Source organism: Calliphora vicina, chromosome 1 (assembly GCF_958450345.1).
Source record: "Calliphora vicina chromosome 1, idCalVici1.1, whole genome shotgun sequence".
NCBI classification, from domain to species: Eukaryota; Metazoa; Arthropoda; class Insecta; order Diptera; family Calliphoridae; genus Calliphora; species Calliphora vicina.
Window position 1 is genome coordinate 162,025,690 of NC_088780.1, and position 11,145 is coordinate 162,036,834.

Consider the following 11,145-nt stretch of genomic DNA (forward strand, 5'->3'; position numbering starts at 1 on the left):
TTCCATTTTTGAGGGAAATGAATCTACAGTTGAAATTGCACGTCTCTCTTCAGAAATGTGGGCGATGATGAATCGTTCATTTTGTCAGTTCCTAACCTTACTATTTTATATGTAAAAATAATACTTAATTTCTGCTTAATAGTTTATCTTTTTTTTATCCAATTTCAGAAACAATCATTTCAAACTCCCAACAATATGGTGAAATCACTGAAAATAATTAAAACACATAGTAGTACAAGCTAAATTAGAAAATTTTGCACAAAATGATGAACAGCCAGTTGGCCAATGGTGAACATGAAGTGGAGGAATATGAGTTGGACTCAATAGAAAACAGCAATCGCACAGATCCCATTTACTCAATTAAACCAGATTTTATAACACAATGGTGAGTTAAATTTTACCTCAAACAAAAAGCAAAAATATATCTAAAACTTTCCCCAATACCCAAAAAAGGCGCTTGAAAAAAGAACGTGAGAATCTCTGCAAATCCATTTACAATCGCTTTGTGGAACATAACGAATGCAAACGTCTGCTGCAAGCCTTCATTGGTGATAATGATGAACTGCAATTGTGGAGTAAACATGATATTAAACAATTGGCGGCCTATATTAATGAAAGTTCCAATGGCACCAGTATCGAGGGTAATACCTCGAGTGAAGCCGAAGGACCCGCCCTGGTATTGCCACCCTTCGAACTGTGGCAGACCATAGCGATAGCAGTATGTTTGGCCATTTGCATAATACTGACGGTGGGCGGCAATATTTTAGTACTGCTGGCTTTTATAGTGGATCGTAATATACGGCAACCAAGTAATTATTTTATAGCCTCCTTGGCTGCCACTGACATGTTGATAGGTAAGTTTCTAGAAACTCAAATTTTAAGCAAACATTTCCTTTAATATATAAATACATATGTATATATTTTGTTTGTTTTAAGGAACTGTTTCCATGCCTTTTTATACGGTCTATGTGCTAATGGGCTATTGGGATTTGGGCCCTTTGTTGTGTGATCTTTGGCTTTCGGTGGACTATACCGTGTGTTTAGTTTCACAATACACGGTGCTGCTGATAACCATAGATCGCTACTGCTCGGTAAAGATAGCAGCCAAATATAGAAGTTGGCGCACCAAACGGCGTGTTATATACATGGTGACAATAACTTGGATAATACCAGCCTTACTCTTTTTTATATCCATTTTTGGCTGGGAACATTTCACGGGTAAACGTGATCTGCTGCCCGGCCAATGTGCTGTGCAGTTTCTTAAGGATCCTGTATTTAATACAGCTCTCATAATTGGTTACTATTGGACGACCCTGATAGTTTTGTTCGTGCTGTATGGCGGCATTTATAAGACAGCCTATGAAATGCAGAAACGAAGCGAAGCTAAACAGCGTAAAATGCAATCTATGGTGGCTTTAAGTGCGGGCGCCATGTCTGGTATGGCGGGCCATGCCGCTGGCATAGGTGTCATAGAGGAGAAGATACTGAAAACCAAAGTGGAAATGGCAGGTGGCCAGAATACAGAAGCTGGTGATATGGTTAAGAGATATAGCGGTTCAGGACAATCGAATCCTTTGGCCCAAGCAGCCGAAATCATTAATGGCGCTTTAGTGGAGGCAGTCAATGAACAACGACGCATATCCGATGCCAAAGGAAATAAAGAATCAAAAACCGATGCGGGCGAAGTGGAAAAAAGTGAACGTTCTAGCAGTCCAGCTTTTGACTCGGATGAAGAATCCTCGGTCAATCAGGTGCAACAGTTTATGAATCCACAAAAGTTGGCAAATTTGCGTAAACGATCTTCCATAGGTTTGGTGTTCGGAGCCCAGGCAGCCTTAATAGCCACACGCAGCAAAGGTATGTGTACTCCCACCTCCAAATCCAGTGAAGCCATGCCTTTGTCTTCTGGAGCCAATTCTCCCCACCAAAGCCACAAACTCGAGAGGGCACAAAGCAAAGAGGAAATTAGTCGCCAAATGCCGGCGGAGAAAACTAAACGAACCTCTTGTGCCACTCTCTCCCAAATCGTTGAAACTGAACGCAAACCCAGTATAGTAGCAACTACTAACAAACCAGATGACAATTCACCCCTTTCTCCTGTCAATTTGGCTCCCATTGATGTACCCCGTGAACAAGTGCATCACAGTCTTGTTCAAGCTATATTACCTCCTCCAGAACAATTTCAGTGTACTTCTTTGTTTTCCGAATGCTCGGAGAATCCTTTTGGGGATCGCAGTAGCAACAGCGAACTCCAGCTAACCTATGACATGATGACAAATAATTCCGAAATACGCTACATGGATGAAAGCTCCATAGTCTTGCCTTCACCCACAACAAACGATGTTAGTCAGAGCAGCTCCTATCAACTCCCCATAAACCAAAGCAAACAGACAACCATAAAAAAAATCACAAGTGCCGGCTCTCCTTTGCGTGCCAATCAGATAGCCAGTAGTCCTACGTTACTTTCACAGGCTTTACAAAAAGCTCAACAGCAGCAGCAGCAGCAAATGTCACAACCTCCTCCACAACCACAACCACTACTACCACCACCTCCACCAAGTTCCAATAATAACAATAATGCACAAGGTGACTCCCTTACCCTTATTTCCACCGAAATCTATTTTGCTCCCAGTTTTGAAAACCCCCAGCAAGATGTTGAAATTGAAAAACAATTACTCGTTTCCTATACAGGTTTGGAAGACTTTGAAAAGATACGCCGCGAAAGCTGCATAGATCTCATGATACTACCACATACAGCCAAACTAATCGAAGAAGAAACCCAAGTCAGGCGCAGCTCCAGCCCACCCACGGCCGGCTGTATGCCCAGCAATGGTGCTGCTAAGCAAACTACAACTGCCATTAAAACGGAAACGGCTACACCAACTACAACTATTAACAGCACTGGTCTACACAAAAGTCTCGATAAAATTGAGGAACGAGAGACCTCCGATACTACCAACAAAATTGCCTCCACCTCGGGTACCACCAGCTCGGCTTCGACAGGTTTACAAAATACTTCGGCCGGCCCAGATACACAAAAATCCAAGCAACAGTCAGGCTCCGTGAAGTCACAAAAGAAGTCAACGACGACGACCAGCTCCAACACCAATCGCAGTTCCAGCAAACGAGCCTTCATTCACTCCATAGGCAAACACTTTAAAAGTAAAAAAGCCACCATACCCCTGGTCATTGGAGTGGGCAGACAGAAATCAAAATCTGAAAATCGAGCACGCAAAGCATTTCGTACCATTTCCTTTATACTGGGTTGTTTTGTGGCCTGTTGGACACCCTATCATGTGTTGGCCCTGGTCGAGGGTTTCTGTCGCAATCCACCCTGCACCAACGAGCACTTGTACATGTTCTCGTATTTTCTGTGCTACGCGAACAGTCCCATGAATCCCTTCTGTTATGCTTTGGCCAATCAACAATTTAAAAAGACATTTACAAGGATACTTAAGGGCGATTGGCATATGACTTAATTGATAATAATAATATTAATAAAATTACACAAACATATACAATTACTCTTACACTAGGGTGGTTGACTTTGGGGAATGTCGAGGAGTATGGTTCTGACTCTTTATAGAGTTAGTTTGACTATGAAGATTTCTGAAAAATCTGGTAGTTTAAAATCATGCCGCTTTGGTACAATAATTTTGAACTGCGCTCCTTGAAAATTTTAAATAAGAACCACCTTAATATACACCCAATCACACACAAGTACACTAGGGTGGCCCTTATATTGTTATTTTTTTTGGATTTTCTCCCAAAATTTGTCTATGTCGTCTAAAAACCAAATGCTGAAAAATTCAGCAAAATCGGATAACTTTTAGAGGTGAACATTTTGGTTGAAATTTCGTGTTTTGGTTTAAATAGCAGTATTTTCCAAAAAATACAACAATTAAATACAAGAAGAAAATTAAATACAAAATATAAAAACATTCTGACATCGTTAAACCATTATAATTTGTTAACAAAAGAAAAAAATCATAAAATTGTATGCACAGTCCCGAACGTGACATTACGCCTTTGAAGGGAAAATAATTTACATTTCTCATTTTCTGCATATTTGCAGCTGATTGTTTTGTTCAAATCATAGGTTTTGTCGATTAGTTGTTTCCAATGTATTAGCAATAAACCTCGGATACCGAACGTGACAAAATAGAACTCCGTTTCTACTAAATACATTTATTTTAAATTAAAATGGAATAATGTTCTATTAAGTGAAAGTTACCTGGGTGAAATGTTTGCATTGGTTTTTGTTTTACAGCTATTAGTATGATTTGCAACGCGACATTCGTAAAGTGACATATTTTTCGTCACGTTTGTTATAACAATTTGTAAATTAAATTCAACTTAAAATTATATAAACTACAGAAAACTTCGTATTTATTATATTATATAAAATAATTCAGATAATCTATTAATTATAGGAGATATTTGCTATTATATAACTTACATTAACATGTTACAACTTATAAACTAAGAGTGTTTTTAAGGCAGCTATTAAGACACAAAAAGTTACAAAAAAATATAAACTGCTATCATGATCTTGATTTATGCCAGATACACTTACTATAGCGAACGTGACACATTCTGAAAATCAAAATGAAATGATTATGGTTATTATTATATTCAGCCTACATTTTGCCTAGAATTGTTTTCGATTCTTCATAAAATAAAACTTATTGTAGATTTACTGCCGCAGGCATATAAATTTTCGAGAGGTTTATAAACCCATTATCGGCAAATTTTCATAAAGTTGTATTCTCTTTGAACCTATTTTATAGTCTTTGAACCTATTTTAAAATAATTTAAATGTTGGATGTATAATTTAAAAATGCGGGATTTTTTTAAATTTTTAGCTTTTATTTTGAAACATTTATACAATATAAATTTATTCAAAGTATTGATAGCATATGCAATCCACGTCAAAAGATCAGCTCATCTTTTGAGGTCAAGAACGAATCAAGCCAATTTCGGATATTCTGTTGTGAAGTGAAGCATAACCCAGAGAGAGCGTTCTGCATCGAGCGAAACAAAAAGTAGTAGTACGTTGCGCGGTCTGGACTATAAAGCGGGTGAGGAAAAACTCCACAACCTCTTTTTTCCAAATAGTTTTTAACAGGCATTGCAAAATGTGGACGAGCGTTGCCCTTATGGAATATTACGGTTTCAGGTCTGGCTGCATATTCTGGGCGTTTTTCATAGCTGTAAATTGTGAATATTTTTATTCAAAATATTTCCAAAAACTTAATTATTTTTGAATTTTAGTTATATTTAAAAAAAATAATTTATATTGAAATCATTCTATATTATTCAAAATAGGATACTAATTAATATATATCTATTTAGAATATAAAGCATTAAATATTATTTCATTTCAATAGAATACGATATTAAATAAATTATACTTAAAAGTTTTTAATAAACATTTATAAAATTATACTAATAGTATTTGTATTTTAGTAACAATAAGTTGTATTTTATTTATTATATAATGAATAGATTTTAAAATATTCTAATCAATATGAAAACATGTAATTATTTTCAAATTATATTTTTATAGTAAAAATGAAATATTCATTTAGTTTATTCAACTAGTTATGAATAAAATATTATTTTACTTATTCGAAAATTTGTTGATATATTCTATTCAAAGCAATTTTCTTTGAATAATTTTATTTCTCCAAAAAAAAAAAAAAAATATTTAAATATTCAACAAAAAATTTTAGAATACTTTTTTATTCATAGAAATTTTCTTTGAATAATTTTATTTGTGAAAATAAAGTCAAATAATTTAACAACAAATTTTGAACAATTTTATAAAAAAATATTTTTGTTTGTGAAAATGAGCTCGGACGATAAAGAGTTTTCTTCCGAGGATTATGAAAAAGATCCTTCGTTTGCTATAAATAAACAAAAACAATGCTCAAAAATAATTCAACGATATTTTGAACGTCTAATTTCACTTGCAGGGTTATTAAATAGCCCTAGGAGGAATGCCATGTAAGACGATCATTTTGAACAACTAGTTACTTTAAAAACAATTTTTAAAAATAATTAATAAATTTTGTTCTTCACAATTTAAATTAATAATAAACCTCCAATATTTGATATCAGAGAACTAGGGTTCCAATTTCCCGGAATTTTTCCATTCCCAAACTAAGAAAAAACAAGTTAAATCAGAAAAAAAATTTGTAATTCGTTTCGAAAATAACTTTTTCAACTCAGAATGCAATCAGAAGACATTTTACATCAGAATTATTGTGAAATAAAAATATTAGAATTATTTCTATTCAGTAATTTTTGGAAAAATAAATTTATTTGTTTCAAATTTGTGAGAAATAAAAATATTTCTAAAGTTTTATTAGAATTATTTCTATTCAATCATTTTTTGTTTGAATAATTTTAGTTTTTTGTGTTTTGTTTGAATAAATATTCCAAAGAAATTAGTTGATTTTATTTGTATATAAATGAAATAAATTTAAATTTTATTCAACTTTGTTTTATTTGAATATATAAAATTTTACTATTTTCTAAAAAAATATCAATATAATTTAATTAAACTAATATAAAATGATTTTATTTATAATTTATTTGGTTTTAAAAGATATAAATATGCATAAATTTAACTGTAAATATTATTAATAAATTAGACAAATACTTTATTTAACTAATAAATAATTTGGAAAATAAATATTTATAATTGGAAACAAAAACTAAAATAATACAAAAAATATTTATATTTTGTATTTTATTCACAAGTTACAGCTATGGCGTTTTTCGGCAAATGCTCGCTTCAAACGAATCAGTTGCGTTCGGTACAGATTCCCTGTGATGGTCTGGCCAGATTTCAGCAGCTCAGATAGGACCTTTTTGGTCCCACCAAATATAGATAATTACCTTATGGCCATGGATATTTGGCTTTGGTATCGATTCGGCTGATTGGCCGGGCTTTACCTACGATCTTTTACGCTTTGGGTTCTTGTAATGGATCCATTTTTTTATCGCAAGTAATAATTCGGTGCAAAAATTATTTTCTTTTATAGAGTTCGTTTTTCAAGTTCTCTCAGCTTCAATTCGTTTGGTACCCAATTTCCCTGTTTTTGGATGCTCCCATCAGTAGCTTCCAATGATTTTCAAAGATCTGGTTGAGTTTGACAACAATCTTTAATGTAGTAATGACTCCAATTCTTGGTTTTCAAACTTTATTTGGCTGGCCTCTGCAATCTTTGTCTTCCATATAAAATTCACTACTGAACCGAACATACCATCTCTCGCACGTTGAAACGGATGAAACACATTCACCATAAGCTCCGCTGAGAGTAGTTTTTTCAAATTAAATAAGGAAAGCAAAACTTCCAGCATATGACGAATACGTTGCGTTCGGTACAGGTTCCCAATGATAGTCTGGTCAGATTTCAGAAGCTCATAATAGAATATTTGGCTGTCGATTCGGCTGGTTGGCCGGGCTTCACATACGATTCGGGTTATATTATAATGGATCCATTTCTCATCGTAAGTGATGATTCGGTGCAAAAATTATTTTCTTTCAAGCATCATTTCAGACATACAAAAATCGTTTTTCAAGGTCTCTCGGCTTTAATTCGTATGGTACCCAATTTCTCTGCTTTTACATGAATCCTGTTGCTTGCTCTTGTGTAGTTTGACAGCCATCTTCATGGAGTAATGAATGCAGTTCTTGATCTTCAAACTTTTTTGGCAGGCCTGGGCGATCTTTGTCTTCCGTGTCAAAATTACCACTGCTGAACAGCACAAACCTTCTCTCTTCCATTGAAACGGATGAAACACATTCACCATAAGCTTCGGTGAGCAATCAGTGTGCTTCAGCGGCACATTTTTTTCAAATTAATGAAGTAAAGCAAAACTTCCCACATATGATGCTTTGTTGGCACAAAATTGGACATTTTCGAAGCAAAAAAACTTTGTTGTTTTTGAAGTGAGAATAAATGACAGATATGTACCCATTAAAATGGCATTTAAGTTATTAAAAACAGAAACCGCGTTCATAGATACACCATCTATTGTAAATACCGCAACAATTAAATAAAATTCTTAAGTCGAAAACGAGTTCTATTTTTTGTCACGTTCAGGATATCATGTTTATTGCTAATATATTGTTAACAACAAATCGAAAAACCTATGTTTAATACAAAACATAGTGCTGCAAATATGCTATCGAGAAATGTAAACAAAAAAATAAAGTTTTCAGATTAATAATGTCACGTTCGGGACTGTGCATGAAATTTTATGATTTATCGATGTCACATAATTGTTATATTTTGATATATGAAATGCAAAAATCATTTTTTATTGGATTTTGTTTGAAAATTTTTGTGAAATTTTGCTACTTTGAGCCAAAACACTTTGCGCTAAACATTATCCGATTTTTATAAAAAATTTTCAAAATTTAATTTTTTGAGCGACAGAGAACAGTTTTAGGATTTGTGAGCATTGAAAATCGCAAAAGTGCAAAATAAGGACCACCCTAATAAACACCTAAGAATACAGAAACACTTGATAAATGAATTACAATTGAAATGCTGCAAGTTGTAAGTCGCAGCTTGTTATTTGTGGCGTAATTTGAAGCCATTTGAAAAAGTTTCTCATCTGTAATTTATTTAACACTCAATTACACATATCTGTGTGTATGACACACACACACTTACATACATACCAACATCAACACTTTTACACTTGGAAAATATTTATATTTATGTATATATACAATAAGAATAATAACAATAATAATAATATTTAAATTGCAGTAGCAAAGTTATTTATTTAGCTACTTTTAATTAATTTTTATTTTTTATTAAAAAAGAAAAACAAAAAACAAATTTAAAAACCAAAACATCAAATAAAATACCAGTAATATTAAATATTAATAAATAAATTGTAGTTGCTAAGAGAAAGAGAGAAAGTAAAACAAAAAGTTATAATAATTATTTATATTTAATAAACACACACATACACTAATTAATTAAACAAGTAGAAAAAGGAGACTGTTTTTACCCAAGTATTTTCCAACTCACTCATCATTTCATTATTTATTTATTTCATTTTTCTAATTTTCAAAATAAAGAAAAAATGAAAAAAAAAAACTAACGGTTGAATGCACAATTCTGGTGAGCCCCTAGAATTGTGCTACAAAATCGTGTTATAATTTGTTTTTATAACGCAACAACAAGAAAATACTTTGCTAAAAACGGTCAAGAGGAAAAATATTTATATAAAAGAGAAAAAAAAAACTAAAATTAAATGATAAAAAAATGCCAACAATTTTTACACAAAACACACTTAAACACACACTCATACACATAAACGTACACTGTGAAACAGGTCAATTCGTATTAAAAACAAACAAAAATGTCTATCAGTTTTTATTTCCCTTTTTCAGTTGAACTCTATTTTGCTTTGCTTAGGGTAGAAATAGTAAACAATTGTGGGCAGAGAAATAGCAGAGCGTTTTTTTTATTTAAATAACATTAATGATTAAATACTAAATCATTTGATTTAGTAATAAAGTCTTCCATTATAATTTATTATTTTACACAAAAAAAAACAAAATAAAACAATTATTTTTTTCTGCGGCCTAAGTTTTTGTAGTCAATTTATTTACTTGTATTAACATTACATCTAAGCCTACACATGACTTATTTTGAAAGGATCTCGCATTATATGTAGATAGCGAAGTCTATATAGCCATATCCGTCTGTCCATCTGTATGTTGAAATCAACCTTCCGTATCCCCCAAATAACTAAAATACATGATTCATACATCAATATGTCTGGAATTCTTCCGGCTCGATTGCTATTTAAAATCGACAAATATCGAGATATAAGGAAAAAACGGGGATAACCTCGATTTTTGTCCATAAAAGAATACAACTTTCAGACTTCAGACTCAAATTTCCACATTCAATTTTTATAAATTTGAAAAACTCGCGATTTATGTATTCATATCTGGTAAAGCTATGATCCGATTCAATTGATTGTGAAACCGTCTTAAAGGTTATTATTTCCTCTTCAAGGAATATTATAATAACTTTCAAATTGTTAGCTTCTGAAACATTTATTCAAAGTATTGGGCATTGTTAGCTATGACCTTTTCCCATCTTTCTGGCAACATATGGATTCCGAGCTAAAAGAACTATTCATCTTTTGAGGCCAAGAACAAATCAAGCCAATATTGATTGGTTCTGAAGCGAAGCGTATCCCATAGAGAGTGTTCTGCTTCGATCGAAAGAAATAGTAGTCGGACGGACTATAAAGCGGTTGAGGCAAAACTTCCCAACTACTTCATTCTAAATACTTTTTACCAGGTATTGCAACATGTGGCCGCGCGTTGTCATGATGGAATATTGCCGTTTTCTTGTCAAGCCGTATATTCTGGGCGTTTTTCGGCCAATGCTCGCTTCAAACGAATCAGCTGCGTTCGATACAGGTTCCATGAGATGGTCTGGCCAAGTTTCAGCAGCTCTTAATAGACCAAATACAGAACATTACCTTAGCGCCATGGCTGGTTGGCCTTGCTTCACATACGATTTCTTACGATTCGGGTTCTTTTAATGTATCCATTTTTCATCCCAAATTATGATTCGTTGCAATATCGCCTTTCAAGGTCTCCTAGCTTCAATTCCTGCTGCTAGAAATCGTTTTGAAATGGCTGTTTGAGTAGCTGTTGTTGAGTTCGCCAACAATCTTCATGGATAAATGCCTTCAATTCTTGGTTTTGCAAGCTCTTGTTGAGTTTGACAACAAACTTCAAAGTTTGAAGACCAAGAATTGGAGGCATTTCTCCTTCAATTCTTGGTCTTCAAACCTTTTTGGCTGACATGGGTAATATTTGTCATCCCTGTTAAAATCACCACTTCTGAAAAGCACAATTCATCTCTGGCACATTGAAACCGATGGAACAATTTCACCATAAGCTTTGGTGAGCAATCGGGGTGTATCAGCGGCACTTTTTCTTTCAAATTAAAGAACTAAAGCAAAACTTCCTGCATTTGACGCTTTTTAGAAGCAAAAAAAACGTTGTTCTTTACATTATAATAAGTGAAAATAAATGACAGATAAGTACCCTTCAAAATTAAAAATAAGTTATGGAAAACATCACAG

At 33.4% G+C, this 11,145-nt stretch overlaps 1 protein-coding gene across 1 annotated transcript; it reads left to right on the top strand.

The window, feature by feature from the left end:
• Positions 1-263: 263 nt before the first annotated feature.
• Positions 264-3,479, top strand: mAChR-B (muscarinic acetylcholine receptor). Its single transcript, XM_065503916.1, has 3 exons — positions 264-385; positions 454-854; positions 937-3,479. The coding sequence occupies exons 1-3, from the start codon at positions 264-266 to the stop codon at positions 3,477-3,479; spliced, it is 3,066 nt and encodes a 1,021-aa protein (XP_065359988.1).
• The last annotated feature ends 7,666 nt before the right edge of the window (positions 3,480-11,145 follow it).